Source organism: Chrysemys picta, chromosome 23 (genome assembly GCF_011386835.1).
Source record: "Chrysemys picta bellii isolate R12L10 chromosome 23, ASM1138683v2, whole genome shotgun sequence".
NCBI lineage: Eukaryota > Metazoa > Chordata > Testudines > Emydidae > Chrysemys > Chrysemys picta.
In genome coordinates, this window is record NC_088813.1 from 1,023,422 (window position 1) to 1,040,531 (window position 17,110).

At 48.3% G+C, this 17,110-nt stretch overlaps 1 protein-coding gene across 6 annotated transcripts in view; it reads left to right on the forward strand.

The window, feature by feature from the left end:
- The first annotated feature begins 6,090 nt into the window (after window positions 1-6,090).
- KDM1A (lysine demethylase 1A) overlaps window positions 6,091-17,110 on the forward strand; it is a 169,095-nt gene continuing 158,075 nt past the window's right edge. For 3 of the 6 annotated variants that reach the window (XM_005309377.4, XM_065576829.1, XM_065576833.1), the window contains exon 1: window positions 6,092-6,465. In XM_005309377.4, coding sequence (XP_005309434.1) covers window positions 6,193-6,465 — 273 coding nt within the window. In that variant the 5' untranslated portion in view covers window positions 6,092-6,192. Of the gene's footprint in view, window positions 6,466-17,110 lie in introns of all 6 variants that reach the window. The other 3 variants (XM_065576830.1, XM_005309378.4, XM_065576832.1) reach the window with 2 other exon arrangements.

The following is a 17,110-nucleotide window of genomic DNA, read 5'->3' on the forward strand; positions in this document are numbered from 1 at the left end:
TCACTTTTCACAGCAGCATACTTACTCAGCCCTGGCAAGCTCAGGGACAAACTAAGCCCTGGATGGGGAGGTGGGTAGGGAGGCAGTGGGAACCAGGAGCAATATGAGGGTTTGGAGGCTGGGGACGGCACCCACCGCTGCATGGCTCAAAGCCTCACAACCAGATTCCAGGGCCTGAGCCCAGAGCCCTGTGGCTGGAGCCCGGAGCCCGAGCCCAAAGGCCTCAGCTGAAGCCTGGGGCCAGAGGTGATGAGAGGGGTGAGCCCAGGGCCAGAGCCTACTGCTGCATTGCTGGGGGATGGAGCCAGAGGTCGCCCTGCACTCCCCCTCTTCCAGTATCCCACAGCAGACTGCCCAGCTACCAGCGACCTGACCTCAGACACCCCCGTTGCTTCTCCTCTTGGTCTTTGCCTTGCTTCCCAGGGAACGTGTCACCTGGTCGTCACCTGGTTGCATTTCCCTCCTGGTTCTCAGGTTACGAAGGGCACCGACCATAGCCTGGCCCTACGTCCTGGCAGCTGGAGCAGCCTCACCTGCCCCCAAGGGTCTCAGCCAAAGTCACACCCACTTATTCCCACCACCTAGGCATTCATGCAAAACAAGTAAGACTCACATAGGCTCACATACATCATAACAAGGGAAAATCCCCACTTCATCACACCATCTTCCCCTGCCCTCACCCGGCTAAGCCTCTGCCCACAGCTGTCAGGGGGAGCTCAGCAGGGAGAACAGGGAGCAGCAGTTTAAGGCTTTTCTGGTTTTCCAGTTTTCACCGAAATCACTCAAGTTCTGCCCGTTAATGCCAAAAACATTTCCCAAAATGGCAAACAGTATCAGCTGGGATGTTACTGTCCCAGACTCCCGGTGTCTGGGCCGCGCTACAGCTGTCAAACAGTCCCTTGGAGGAGTCTGTCAGTGTGCCAGCCCTTCATGTGGCCCCACTGTTCCTTAAGGGCAGGCCCATAATTGAACCTTCGGGCTCCAGCCCCCCTGCTTCAGGCTGGAAGCTCTGCCCGGCGAGTTCCACGGCCATAGACTCCTAGTGAGAGACTGTCACACTCTGCAGGGACTAACGCACTGCACAAGTGTTCGCAGGAACCCTCACGCCAGGCACCGTCTGCAAAGCAGTTGGGTTCAATGGGCAGCTGGAACCTAGCATGGGGAGTCCCAAGCTTAGCCTGGAGAAATGATGCTTAAAGCATCCGCCAGCTGGCCAAGCCAGAGCAGGCCACAGCCAAGTGGGAGTGGCTCCATTTTAGGCTCTGTCCCTCTCTGACACTCCCAGGTGGGAGCAGTCAGCCTCTCCAGACACCCGCTCTGGGTGGAGTCTCTTGCTTGGCCCGTCCCTGGCAGCTGGGATGGCAGCAGGCTGCCCCCACCCAGACCCTGCGGCAGGACAGGGGCTGAGTGAGCTGGAGTCCCCTCTCTCCACTCCCACAGCAGAGCCCAGGCATGGAGCGGGCCGCTGCTGCCTCACAGCCAGGCTCTCTCAGGCAGATGCTGCTCTGTCCTGCTCCCTGCCCGGCTGTCACGGAGAGCAGCCAATTTAGCCAAGGGGGGGGGGAGGTGCAGGGAGAGAAGGGAGAGCCCCTTTCCCTCCCAGCCCCCAGAGGGCCAATCTGTGGGGACACGACCCCCCATACCACCCCTATGCATTGCCTCTGGATAACTGGTGGATATGGGGAAAGCAGTGGACATAATATACCTTGACTTTAGCAAAGCTTTTGATAAGGTCTCCCACATTATTCTTGCCAGCAAGTTAAAGTTGTATGTATTGGATGAACAGACTATAAGGTGGATAGAAAGCTGGCTAGATTGTTGGGCTAAATGTGTAGTTTATCAATGGCTTGATATCTAGTTGGCAGCCAGTATCAAGCAGAGTGTCCCGGGGGTCGGTCCTGGGGCTGGTTTTGTTCAACATCTTCATTAATTATCTGGATGATGGGATGGATTGCACCCTCAGCAAGTTCGCAGATGACACTAAGCTGGGGGAAGAGGTAGATACACTGGAGGGTAGGGATAGGGTCCAGGGTGACCTAGACAAATTGGAGGATTGGGCCAAAAGAAATCTAATGAGGTTCAACAAGGACAAGTGCAGAGTCCTGCACTTAGAATGGAAGAATTCCATGCACTGCTACAGGCTGGGGACAGACTGGCTAAGAGGCAGTTCTGCAGAAAAGCACCTGGTGATTACAGTGGATGAGAAGCTGGATGAGAGTGAACAGTGTGCCTTTGTTCTCAAGAAGGCTAACAGAATATTGGACTGCATTAGTAGGAGTGTTGCCAGCAGATTGAGGGAAGTGATTATTCCCCTCTCTTGGGCATTGGTGAAGCCACATCTGGAATATTGTGTCCAATTGGAGAGAGTCCAGCGGCGGGCAATGAAAATGATTAGGGGGCTGGGGCACATGACTTTATGAGGAGAGGCTGAGGGGACTGGACTTATTTAGTCTGCAGAAGAGTGGTGGTGGGGGGGGAAGGATTTGACAGCAGCCTTCAACTATCTGAAGGGGGGTTCCAAAGTGGATGGAGCTAGGCTGTTCTCAGTGGTGGCTCATGACAGAACAAGGAGCAATGGTCTCAAGTTGCAGTGAGGGAGGTCTAGGTTGGATATTAGGAAAAACTATTTCACTAGGAGGGTGGTGAAGCACTGGAAAGGGTTCCCTAGGGAGGTGGTGTAATCTCCATCCTTAGAGGTTTTTAAGGCCTGGCTTGACAAAACCCTGGCTGGAATGATTTAGTTGGGGTTGGTCCTGCTTTGAGCAGGGGGTTGGACTAGATGACCTCCTGAGGTCTCTTCCAACCCTAATTCTTCTATGATTCTATGAACACACACAGTCTTTGTCCTTAGTACGGATCCCTTTGTTCACACATATTAGTAAGAATGTATATGTATCAAAAAACCAAAGAGGCAAGGAAAATACTATCTCAGGTGAAAATACAGGCATGAATCCTACATTGGCACTAGCACTCCTAACACAGTTGTATTTTGCTTGAAGTGCTTGGGAGACCTAAGCTCAGGAACAAAAACTGATGCACATCCTCTCCAAATTGAGAGCGGGACGGACTGGGTTTTAAATGTATATTGGTCAGACTTCTGACTAGGGCAGTACGATATAATTCTGACACCCCACCCCGCCCTTGCCCCGCCTCTTCCCACCCATGCGATGCCCTTGCCCCACCCCCATTCCATCCCTTCCCCAAAGTCCCCACCTCACCCTGCCTTTTCCCAACCTAGCCCCTTCCCGCCCCCATTCCACCCTCTTCTCCCAAGTCCCTGCCCTGCTTCTTCTCCGCCTCCTCCCCTGAGCGTGCCACATCCCCGCTCCTCCCCTTCCCTCCTGGAAAGTCCTAAGCACCGCCAAACAGCTGTTAGGTGATGGTGGGCTGGGAAGCACTGGAAGGGAGGGGGAGGAGCGGGGACACAGCATGCTGAGGGGGGGAAGGAGGTGAGGAGGGGGGAGCTTGGCTGCCGGTGGGTGTGGAGCACCTGCTAATTTTTCCCCGTGGATGCTCCAGCCCTGGAGACTATGTTCTGGGTTGCAAGGCTGGGGAGCTGGGGGGAATTGGCTGGAGTTTCTCTATTGTTAGTTCATGATTGACTGGGAGAAGCATTCATGTAACTTCCATGATTCTAACTCAGCTGGGTGTGTCCCTGTCTGTGGATGTCTGTGTGACTGCAGTACTTACCAGAGGTTTGCAGCTTGTCATAGCATCACAGGGTGAGAGGGAGCCTAGGTGTGTCAGACACAATGCTCAGTGGTCCTACAGTTTAGGTTGCAGCCTGGGAAAACCCATCACACACAGATACAGAATGGGAGCAGAAGGACATGGTGGAGGAGGAGAGGAAATTATGGTGGCTCACAACCTCAACATGAGTTAGCAATGTGATGTTGTATAAAAAGCAAATGCAATTTTGGGTTGCATTGACAGAGGCATAGTATGCAAGTCACGGGAGGTGAGAGTACCACTCTATTCAGTCCTGGTTGGGTCTCAGCCGGAGTACTGTGTCCAATTTTGGACACCACTTGGTCAGCTTGGAAAAGAGATGACTAAGGGGGGATATGATAGATGTCTATAAAATCATGACTGGTGTGCAGAAAATAAACAAGTGTTATTTACTCCTCATAACACAAGAAGTAGGGGTCACCAAATTAAATTAATGGGCAGCAGGTTTAAAACAAACAAAAGGAAGTATTTCTGCACACAGCGCACAGTCAACCTGTGGAACTCCTTGCCAGAGGATATTGTGAAAACCAAGATGCTAAAAAGCGGGGAGGGATAGCTCAGTGGTTTGAGCATTGGCCTGCTAAACCCAGGGTTGTGAGTTCAATCCTTGAGGGAGCCATTTAGAGATCAGGGGCAAAAATCTGCCTGGGGATTGGTCCTGCTTTGAGCAGGGGGTTGGACTCAAAGACCTCCTGAGGTCCCTTCCAATCCTGATAGTCTATGATTCTAAGATTGAAAAAAGAACTAGATAAATTCATGGAGGATTAGCCAGGATGTGCAGGGATAGCCTCTGTTTGCCAGAAGCTGGGAATGGGCAAGAGGGGATGGATCACTTCATGACTACCTGTTCTGTTTGTTTCCTCTGGGGCACCTTGCATTGGCCACTGTTGGAAGACAGGATACTGGGCTAGATGGACCTTTGCTCTTACCCAGTATGGCCATTCTTATGTTCACTGTATAGAAACGATGTACAGAAACTGGAAAGGATCAGCAGAGAGCAACAAAGATGATCAAAGGTATGGAATGCAAGTCATATGAGCAAAGGCTAAAGGAACTGCATATATTTAGTTTGCAAAAGAGGAGATTAAGGGGGAACATGATAGCAGTGTTCAAATACGTGAAAGGCTGCTATAAAAAAGATGGGAGAAAAGTTGTTCTCTCTTTCCACAGAGACCAGGACAAGAGGTAAAGGGTATAAACAACCACAGAGCAGATTTAGATTAAATCTCAGGAAAAACTTCCTAACTGTAAAAACAGTAGGACAATGGAACAGACTGCCTAGGGAGGTTGTGAAAACTTCTTCACAGTAGGTTTTCAAAAGGAGGCTGGATAGCCATCTGTCTTGGACGATTCAGACCCAACAAATCCTGCATCTTGGCAGGGAGTAGACTAGATCAGGAGTCCTCAACCTTTTTCTTTCTGAGGCCCCCCTCAACATGCTATAAAAACTCCATGGCCCATCTGTGACACAACATCTGGTTTTCTGCATATAAAAAGCCAGAGCTGGCGTTAAGGGGTAGCAAGCAGGGCAAGCAAACCACTGGTGGCACAGAGAAGCCCCAGTTTCTCAGGCTTCTGTCAGCTCCATGTGGCAGGGCTCAGGGCTTCAGCCCTATGCTGTGGGGTTTGGCTTTCCCCACTGAGCCCCAGCGAGTTTAACACTGGTCCTATTTGGCAGCCCCCAAGGGAACCCCTGGTTGAGAACCACTGGACTAGACAACCATTGCAGTCTATTTGCACCCTGTGATTTTACAGTTAATTTACAGAATGATGTTAGTGTCTATACATACAATAATTGGAGCATGCAAGTTTGGAAGTTCCCGTGGTATACAACAACCCAGATATTTTGATTGCGAAGTTTGCAGGTGTGCAAACTCACCAGGACCCGAGGGGGTCCCCTGGAACTTGCACACTCCTGGCTGGGAAAGCAGCCAGCGGCGGCGAAGCGGGACCCTGTGTCGTTCAGAGGCCCATGGAGCCTAGACAGGCCTGGCTCAGCTCCTGCCCCGCACACGACCGTAAGCACCAGAAGCGAGCCCAGTGACGCTAGGGCCGGCTAGGCCGGGGCTATTCCGGCGGACGCGGCGAAGGCACGTCGTGACGCTGGGGCGGGGCTATTCCGGCGGACGCGGCGAAGGCACGTCGTGACGCTGGGGCGGGGCTATTCCGGCGGACGCGGCGAAGGCACGTCGTGACGCTGGGGCGGGGCTATTCCGGCGGACGCGGCGAGGGCACGTCGTGACGCTGGGGCGGGGCTATTCCGGCGGACGCGGCGAGGGCACGTCTTGACGCTGGGGCGGGGCTATTCCGGCGGACGCGGCGAGGGCACGTCGTGACGCTGGGGCGGGGCTATTCCGGCGGACGCGGCGAAGGCACGTCGTGACGCTGGGGCGGGGCTGTGGCGCTTGCTCGCTGGCCCCTTTGTCCAGCTCGCTGCAGGCAGCTCGGAGCGGGCTGGAGGCGATGCTGTCGGGTGGCAAGAAGGCGGCCGAGGGCGGCGGGGAGAGCGGGCCGGAGGTGCCGGTGCCGCCGCCCGGCCTTCCGAGTTCGGAGGGCGGTTCGGGCGCCGGGGGCCCGGAGCGGACTCCACGTAAGAAGGAACCGTCTCGGGCCTCTCCCCCGGGAGGCCTGTCCGAGCCGCCAACCGCCGGCGCCATCGTCGCCCCCGGACCCGAGACTACGGGCATAGCCGAGACACCCGAGGGTCGAAGGACCAGCCGCCGCAAGCGGGCCAAAGTAGGTGCCGGCCCAGGCGGGCTGCGCTGGGGCCGTTCCTCCCCGGCCTGCGTAGGGGGGGCTAGCTGGGCTCGGGCACCGGTCTCCGAGCAGAGGAGCGGTCGGGAGCTGGATCAAGGACCGCCCAGCCCTGCCCCTTCTTCCGGGCTGCAGCTAGGCAGGGGCCGGGATGAGGTTCTCTGCCCCGTTCGGAGCGGCTTGTCTGTCTGGCTCCCTGCTGGTGTCGGGCTGTGAAATCCCGCCGCGCGCCAGGCTTGTGTCTGCAGGCTGGGCAGGATCCCACCCTGAGCTCTGCGGGGCTGGGTGTTGGTAGCGGCAAACGCTGAACACGAGGGTGGGGAGAAAAGCCTAGAAAACAAATTATTTGAAAGGGTGAAAATGATGAAAGTCTCAGACATTTGGCGCAGGTTTAAGAGAAAACACACTAAAAAGAAAAAGATGGGAATACCTATGTTGTACTTGCTATATAAATGCTTTTATTTTAAATGTTATATTGGACTGGCAATTTTTATCAAGAAGCATTTTTATGTGTTGCTGGGGGGCGGGGGGAAGATATGAAGCCCATGGGGCTACAGATTCTATCTCCCTACTTTTTTTTGTTCTACTATCGGTAGTGAAATTGCATGTGCATTAGTATTCAAGTCTAGGGTAGGTCTACACTACAAAATTCCATTGGCACAACTGCACCTCTGCAGCGCTTCTGGTGAAGATGCTCTAAGAAGCTGATGGGGGAGATTGTCTCCTGTCAGCTTAATAACTCCACCTCCATGAGAGGTGGTAGCTATGTCTCCTGCTGATATAGTGTTGTCTACGTGGGGGGCGGTTAAGGTAGGTATAACTAAGTTGCTCGGGGTACAATGTAGTTGTACTGAAGAGTAGTGTGTGTAGTGGCCTTAGTTAATGTGTGTTGAAAAGAAAGTGGACTCCAATGTTTTGCACCTTCTTTGCAGACTAATGAAAACTCCTGCATCAAGGCACAATGTGTGTGGGTTTGGTTTTTTGTGTGATTGGGCCTGGAAACTTAGACCACAATTTACAAACGTTAGTGCCTAAGGTAAGGCACTAAATCTCTTTTGAAGTAACTGGTCTGATTTTTTTTTTAACAAGATGCTGAATGTAATCTTTGAGAGCTGTGTACCTCTAAAAATTAATCCCTACACCTGTAGCAAACCATTAAGAATATGATAATCTAATTGTCTAAAAGTGTATTTGGAAAGCAGCGGATGGATAGAGAAGCGATTCAGAGTAACATTGCATGAAATGCATGGAGCCCCCTGATTGAAAAAGGGAACATCTCTTTGAGACTCCTTTTCAGCCTAGAATGATTGTTCATTGTAAGACTACTAACCTGCCCAATACTAGACATGTGTACATAGTTTTCTTTTGCATGAGTCTTACTCTTGTGCTCCTGCATGAGACAGGCTGAAGACTCCCCATTCTCTCCAGTTGAATCTTTGAAATAGTTCCTCGCCCATTTCCTTTCCAACTTTCCTTTCACTCCAGATCTTGACAACTGGCTTATGGATTTGCCTTGATGCTACTACTGATGCTCTTACTTTCCCAATCATTTACTATTAAACAATTTTTTAAATTGCTTGTTCTTGTGTTTTGTTGGTGCAGTGTGTTATTGGACCTTACCTGGCCAGGCTTCCCGATCAGTGGGTCATGATATGTAGAGGGTGGGTTAGGGCATCATTATCTCAACATTACTATTGCTGCTTTAGCACTCCGTTGTACGTCATCAGGGCTCTGTCTCTAGTTTAACCTTTCTCAAGGCCAGACTGCATTGTGTCAAACTACAGTGTCCGTAGGGAGTTAGTCTGGGTCCTGCAGTGCCACAGTTTACAGATTAACAGGGTGAAAGTTACCCTTCACAATTCTCTTAAATTGGAAGGCTCTAGGAACATACAAAGACAGTGATCACGTGTAGTCGCAAGTAAGAAGTCTTGTCTGTATTAATAGTTTTACTGATTAGGGTTACAATCACACATAAGTATGCAAAACTTGAGAGAGTCAATGCAGTGTTCATACATAGCCAAAGATGATATAGAGTCTGGTGGACCTCTTAAACAGGTGATCTTCCCACCCTATCCATAGCAGGGAATCCTTTTTATCCTATTATGACCATGCCTAACAACTTATCCATATGCAGGAGTGTTCCAACCTCCTTTTCCTTATCTGAACTTCCATACCCTATAGTTTTTTGGGGTGCCGCGTCTCATAGGTTGTTTTTTTTTTAGTTCCCTTTATTCTCATAACAGCTACATGCACATGTTTCCATGGTAACCTGCAGTAAGCAGAACTTACAGTGATGTTACAATCAGGTGTCTTGCTGTCTAGATGGGTACATTGTGACATATTTTCTCAGAACATCACCTGTAAGGCATTTTCTTTACAGTAATCTTGTAATTTCACTGGCATGGGGTCATTCGTGGGTCACCTACTTATGTCAGGCCTCCTTAAGCTTGAGGCCCAGTGTGACTAAGCTGAAATCTTACGGGCCTTACTTAGCCTGTAGGCCCTTGTGTTACAGCTTTGCTTTACTTATATACTCCTAAATGCTTGTCCATCTTGTAATCCTGTCTACTCATATCTGTACCTATACCTGCAATTTAAATCTAGTCATCGCTCTTTGATCATGTATGTAATAACATGAGTTTGCCGCATCAATAGATAACGCAGTTAAATGGTAACATGAATGAATTGGCTACAGTTCTTAAGCCAGGTGCACCTGAAAACCCTCCTAGAGGCTCCAAGTGGGTCATCTTGTAATACTGACTTGAAGTGTTTCAAAGACTTTATCCTCAAAGTTTGTCCAAATCCACCATTTTCAGTGCTGGAGTCAGGGAAGCATTAGCTATGCCTTGTAAGAATGCAATCTACATTGTACTTCAGTGATACCTGTGCTATATCTCTAGTGGATGAAAATATGAAAGCAGATTGGAAACCCTTGGATCTCTGAGAGTGTAGTTCGCTTTAGTATGCGAACCTGTGCTACCGGCCCTTATGTTTGAGACTGCACCAGTGTTGACTTTCATCACAGTAGTAAAAACTGCAGATGAGTCTCCAGTAGCATTGTTTTAGAATCATAGAATATCAGGGTTGGAGGGGACCTCAGGAGGTCCTCAAAGCAGGACCAATCCCCAACTAAATCATCCAGTCATCATTTACACTAGGGCTACTGCTGGTTCAACATCTGAACCAGTGATAGGGTCAGTGGGAGTTTCTTTTTTTAAATTCCCCAAGATTAGATACAGCTACATAAATAACATGAATAAGAATATTTTTTTAATCATGTTTAGGGCTCTGTTTGTCACGGAGGTTGCGAAAGTCCCCGATTCCATGACTTTCTGCAACCTCCATAACTTCTGTGGTGGCTGTGGCTGACGTCAAGGTTGCACAAGCAGCTGGCTCCTGGGCCAGCTGCTTGGGTGGCCCTGCAGCCAGCCATGGCTGGAGTGGCCCCCGGGCCAACTGCTTGGGCAGCTTCGCACCCATTCGTGGCTGGAGCAGCTCCCAGGCCAGCCAAACCAGTTGCTTCGTGGCAGAACTCTTTGCCACTCTTAAGGCCCTGGTGGAGCAGGGTGGGTCCAAGTCCCCCTACCCCGGCTGCCGCTCCCCTCCCCCCGAGGTAGCGGCCCATCAACTTGCTAATAGGCCTTACTGCCCTTTGAATAAGGCATGGACCAGCATGGCGAAAGTGGACCTGTTGGCCGGCGAATCCCCAGACAGTTGTGTGCGGCCAAGAGGAGCATTTCTGAAGGGATTGCTCCTGTATGGATTGTAACTATAGACAGGTATGGGTAGCCAGCCCATGGGCCCGGAAGAAGGCCCCAGGGAAGGCCAGGGTTCCTGTGCATGTAAATGGGACACCCACAGTGGCTTTGTTTGACTCCAGGTGTAGTCAGACCCTCATCTGTAGGGAGCTGGTCCCAGCTCCCGAACCAAATGGATTTTGAATACACCTACAGTGTGTCCATGAAGATGTGAACTTTTACCTCGCTACCTGGGTGGCCTTGGAGATCTCTCACCATTTTGCGGCCCTGCAGGTCAGCCTGACCCCTAAGCTGGCCTATCTGGTTATCCTGGGATGAGACTGACTGTGGTTCTGGGACTTTTTATAGAACTGTGCCTGTTACTCGCCAACAGGGGAAACTGATCAAAGAACACTGAGGGGTCTCCTCGGTTACAACCAGGTTACGACAACCCAGGGAAGGGACTTCCCCCGATGGGGAAATGACAGCTGTATCACCCCCTCACGCAAGTGCAACTGTGGACGACACTCAAGCTGAGGATCCAACCCTTAGCTGAGCCTTGGAGTAGACCATAGTTAGGGGCCAGGAAGATACCCTCCGGGCACCGCAGGGACCCCACTTCAGGGTATGGCAGGACCTTCTCTATTGTGTGGTGCAACAGCCCCAGACTCATAAAGTGCTCCGACAGCTATTGGTTCCCTGGAGCTTACGCCGGGGCCTCTTGCATCTAGCCCATGTGGTGCCCTGGGCCAGACACCTGGGAAGGGAAAAATCTCTCCAGAGGATAGCAAGGAGGTTCTTCTGGCCAAGCATCCATCGGGGAAGGTATGAGATTACTACGACTCATGCCCAGAATGTCAGGGTACTGGACTGAAGGGAGTGCCAAAAGCTCTCCTTGTTCCGCTGCCTGTGGTTGGGATGTCCTTCGAGCAGATAGGGCTACATTTTATAGGCCCCCTTGAGAAGAGCACAACTGACCTAACTAACATCCTGGTTATCACGGACTATGCAACCCAGTATTCCGAGGCTGTCCACTTGTGATCCACCACCGCCCCTAAGATCGTAGCGGAACTCATGAAGGTTTTTGCCTGCTGTCACCGTGCCTCCGTGGGTCACAACTGAGAATACCAAATTCAGGACAGGCTGCTGGGAAAAATGGCAGACACACTCCATAACTGGTCGTTATTCTTCCATGAGACATACCAAACCAGCAACAAAACTAAACTTCTGTCTCACCACCCTGGCTAACGAGAAATCAGAAATACAGCCTCGTTAGGTATTCCAGTCCTGGATTCAACACCCAAACACTAGACTTAATGATGAGTGATTTATTTAAAACCAATTTAATCAAACAAACTTCTGAACCCAAGTCAATGTACAATTCAGATCTTACCCAATAATCAGCTCCCATTGGCTGGGAACGGCAAACAGTGGACACTGGGAGCTGAGGGGCTCCGTGCCTGCAGACGCTCCAAGTAAACAAAATATCCCGACTCAACAGCGGCTTACCCTGATGGGCCGGGAGCCAAAATTTGCAAACCCCTGCTATATTTTAAAAGCTGGTATCACAAGGAATACTCAAAAGTTTTGCTAGAATTATTTTAATATAATCTAATGAAAAACCTGATATAATAATTGAACAAATATGTATTCACCTTCAAAATTAGTCAATATTTAAAATCAGTAAATGGATATTTAAAACAAGTAACTTAGAACAATATGAGACTTTAAAAAGACTTTAAATCCTTCAAAGTCTGAATCAGTCTCTGATTCACCAAACAGTTCATTAAACTTGGCTTCAGTCACAGCTGCACCTGCATTGTCATTGTAGATGTCGGCAGTGTCATCTTGAGACTCAGATTCCTTCTCATCATCCGCCTCTGTTGTGTTATCATCAAATATGGCATCATCTTCTGACCCAGCGAGTGCATTGCTGATACAGCATTTCCTAAATGATTTTTCTACCATTTCCATCTACCAGAATGATTTCGGGCTTCAGAAGATTCCCGCCTTTTGTCAACGTCGCCATGCCTGAGCACATCCGTTCAGACCATATTTTGCTTAGCTTGTCTTTAAAGGGTTTGTTCAGGCAGACATCAAGTGGTTGTAGAACTGAAGTTAAGCCTCCAGGTATTACAGCCAAAGCAGTTTTCATGTTTTTGGCCACATTTTTCACCTCATCCGTCTTGTGTGCCCTGAACATGTCCCAAACGAGCATAGCAGACTTCTTGAAAAGTGCTCCTGGTCTCTTATTCCAGGGCTTTGGAGCGGAGCCTGGAGCTGGAGCGTGGAACCAGCTCCAGACCAGTGGAGCTGCAGGTTTTTGCCTGGAGCTGGAGCGGAGCCGGAGCACAGCTTCAAAGCCCTGTCTTATTCCACACTTTTTCCAGCCATTCAACAGTCCCACTTTCATCCATCCATCCATCCCTTTTCGTGTGTACGTACGATGACACCAGCAGGAAATGTCATGTTTTTAGGCAAGGTTTTTCTTTTAAAAATAACAGGAGGGAGCTTTTTGATCCATTTGCCAAACATGATAAAACCACCGTAAAATGGATTTTTTTTCATGGCCAGTGGTTTTAATTAGAATAGTTTTTTTCACCAACACCAGTTACTGTTCTGTTGCTTGGGAGATCGAATGTCATTGGTGTTTTGTCCATATTTCCTATTTGTGACCGTTCAAATGCATATTCCTTTCGATATTTTATAATAAACCTTTGGAAATATTCAATTTTTTTCCTTCCAGATCTCTAGGCAGCTTTTGCGCTATCTTTGTTCGCTGACGAAGACAGAGACCATGACGGTTCATGAAGCGAGTACACCAACCTGCTGATGTGACAAACATTGACGGCTTTACTGACTTGTATTTGTCATCTTTCGACATTTGCAGAGCACGCAGACGAATTCCAGTTCTAGTGACAATGTACCCATTTTGTCGACATTCAATAACCCAGTTATTGAGATCTTTCTCTAGCTCAGGAAATGAAGCACACCTCGTTGGACATTTTTTTTCTTGTTTCTTAGCATGTCTTTTTAGTGTTTTATTGTTTCGCTATTCTCTTACTTCTCATTGGTACAGAATTCATGAGCAGCGGCGCAATTATTGTTTGCTTCTGCATATTCAACAACTTTAAGTTTGAACGCTGCATGATAAAACCTTTTTCTTTTGATTTCACCATTCATTTTAAATACTAGTATGGAAACAGATTATTATTATTGTTGTAGATATAGATTTTGTAGGACTTTATATAGGAACGTCACCTGCTTTATCACTGTCAAATTATTATTGTTCTTTGTTTATTTCAAAGTAGCCTTGTAGATTGGCATGTCTGTAGGGATAACAGGCTATTTCACTTTTATTAGAGATTCCATTGATTCTGCATGTTATATTTTCATATTGGCTTGAGACTTATGAGGTCCATTTCTAGCCAATCTAGTACACTAAACAAAGCTGTTGCAACTTTAAAAGGCTGTAGTATTGACATCAATAAATGGGTCGGCAAACTTTGGCTCCTGGTCTGTCAGCGTAAGCCACTGGCGGGACGTTTTGTTTACTTGGGGCGTCTGCAGGCATGTTGCTGAGGGGCTCCGTGCCTGTAGACGCTCCAGGTAAACAAAACGACAGATATTCAATTCAATGATTCCACAGAGTTTAAAATAATCTAATTTTGGTGTAGACCCGTTTATAAGCAGACCCCCACTCTTTGATGCGTCACTTTTTACCAATATATTAAGCTTATGAGCGAGTATATACAGTAATTCACTTCCACACCCTTCAGTTACAGCAAACTGTTGCAAAAAGTACCATGAGGATTCTTTTCCTTAGGAGCTTCTTTAAGCAACAATCCATCTTTCACAGAAATTCTGCTCTTACCCTCTTCAGCTAGGACTTGCTCCAAAGGAATATTTTCCTGAGCAATAACACTCTTTCTGGGTTTTGCTTAAACCCAGAATCAATTCTGATACAACTGATAAATTTTCAACCATCATAGGTTGACAAGCTTCTTCTGTCTGTTTCACAAATAGCTAGAGAGAGATACTTTTGCAGCAGACACACTGCTGTTCTTAACAGACAAACAATTGGAGATATCCTTTCCTTTGTCCCAGCACCCATGGCTGATTTCAGACATATACTTGGAAAGTGGGACAGCTTCCTTAACAGGCAGGTTGCCACTCCCAACAGATAAACGGCTATTCTCCACAGATAATGGCTCATCCTATTGAGCTGCCTTAAGCAAATCACTTTTACCTTGTTCAGGCTTACTTTCACAAGCTTTACTTGCCAACAATACATCACCCATCAAGAATCTACCCTTTTCTCCCTCAGGTAGGGCTTTACCCTGACCATCAACTTTAATCTGCTTTAGAGAAACATTTTCTTGATCAGTGACTTATCTCTGTGCTTCATTTAATTCCAGATTCACTCAGACAGATGTTCAGAAACTTCATTCACATATAAACTGCTTTTCTGCACAGGCAAAGAGCTATCTTCCTCAGACAAACATTTGGAGAAACCCTCCATAGGCAAGTCATTGCCCCTAATACAGACAGGCTCAGGATCTTTCCTTTCCTCTGACTGGTTCATGATATTAACTTGACTGAACAAAGCTTTGGGGATGATATTAATCATTTGATCCATAGGCAGTAACTTCCATACACCAGCTATAACTTTGTTTAGTACCATTTCATTCAAGGTGGATTCTGGCTAAAGAATATTTACAGTAAACTCATAGAGGATTATAATATTCACATTTTCATCTGGTAAGTAAACTTCCTCTTTGACAAGATCTGCTTTAACTAAAGTGATGTTAGAAGCTATAATTTTCCCTAAACAGGCTTTTACCATTGATTTTTACACACACTAGGAATTTTCCATTATCACTCCAATACATAGCATTGGCACAATTTTTATGGGGTCACCTTCTTCCTATCTCACAGTAACAGCATTCACAGCAGTTCCAGTCAATTTTGGATCTAACAAAGGAATATTGGCAAATCCCCCTGATGCCGAACTCTTACTCTAAGACGGCCTTTCTGACACACTTTGGCTTGTACCAATTTATAACAATGCCGTTTGGACTGCCTAGAGCTGCGGCCACCTTCCAGCTGCTCGTGGACCGGCTGTTACGACCCCATGTGTAGTACACTGCTGCCTACATCGACGACATTGTCATGTACAATATCTGTTGGGAAGACTATCTCCATCACTTATCCAGTGTGCTCCAAGCTCTTAAGAACGCTGGACTCACAGCAAACTCCTAAAAGTGCAACCTTGGACGGAGCAAGGTGATGTACTTGGGATAGACCCTGGGCGGGAGACAACTGCAGCCCCCTGGTCAACAAGGTACAGACCCTGCGAGATTGGCCCACACTTACAACGAAGCAGGTGCGGCAATTCCTTGCCCTAATCAGGTATTATCGTTGTTTTGTCCTAGACTTCGTGGCCTTGGCAGCCCCCGATGGACTTAACTATAAACTCACAACCCCAGAGTGTCCAGTGGTCCACTGAGTGTGAGACAGCCCTTTGGGACCAGTCTTGATGCATCCAGATTTCCGGAAATCCTTCATTTTACAGACGGATGCTTCAGAAGTGGGCCTTGGGGCTGTATTGTTGCAGGAAGTTGCCAGGGAAGAACACCTTGTGCTGTACTTAAGTTGCAAGTCCACTATTCAACTTTTGAGAAGGAGGCTTTGGCTGTTAAGTGGGCCATAGACATTCTGTAATATTATCTGTTAGGAAATACATTCCGATTGGTCACTGCCCACGTGTCCCTAGGCTGGTTAAATAGCATGAAGGACACCAACCTGCAGATCATATGGTGCTATCTTGCCCTACAGCCATATGACTTTCAGGTACTACATCGCCTCGGGAAGGTTCATGCCAACGCCGATTTATTTATTTATTTTTAAGATAGGCGCGGTAGGGGGAGAGGAAGAGCTCCCAGGTTCTTAAAGGGGAGAGTGTTACAGTGTGAACTCACTATGCACTGGATGGGGAAGGATTAACTCCTCACTGTGGGCTGAGGAAGACACACATCCACATCCCCGCTGGGCATACTCCAGGTGCAGCACTAGTATAAAAGGGGCAGCCCAGCTCACTCTGGGCTGACCTTTGAGGAGGAAGGACGTTGCTGGCTCCAGCCCCAGAGCAGCTGGAACCCCTGACCGTGGAAGCCGGAGCTGCAGAGACTCAGACTGATGCCCAAGTGTGACTGGATGCCAGAGAGGGATCAGAGTCACCGGGAATCATATGTGCCAAGAAGCCCAGAGACCCTGACAGTGCTTCAACTACAGCTTCAAAAGATAAGTAGGAAGTGGCCCGTGGGGAACTAGCTATAGTCCAGTGGGAAGTTGGTGAGTTTCGGTTGGAGTTCTGCGGACTCAGCTGTGGAACTCTCTGTTGCTGTCAACCTAAAAAGCCAAATCTCTACATTTTGAGCTGCCTTTCTCTGCTGGTAAGAGCGTAGCCCATTCTAACTTCTTTTAACTTTGTGTTAATGTTTTTATGAATGACACTATTTTAACACCTTGGAAATTATCTTAGCCTTAAAGGAATCTGCCAGAAGGACTTCCAGTTTTGTGAATGTAAAAGGCTTGCAGTGTGATGTAAACAGCCCCTAAATGCTTCCTTTGCAGCCACAATCTTCATTTTTCCAAGTCTAGCTTATTGACAAATATCCTAATTCTTCTAACAGCAATTTTGATTTTTCAGACGTGCAAAGAAGATATGGTAAGATCTCCATTGGCTTTTGTCAAGCACGAGTGACTCTTCCGGTGTTGTGATATTCATGGTCTTGATAAAGCTCCTTTTGAGTCACTCAGTGTCTGTGAGCATCAGTTTCTTATGTGGAAGGTAATTTCCTTGCTGACTAACTTCAGCTCACAGAGTG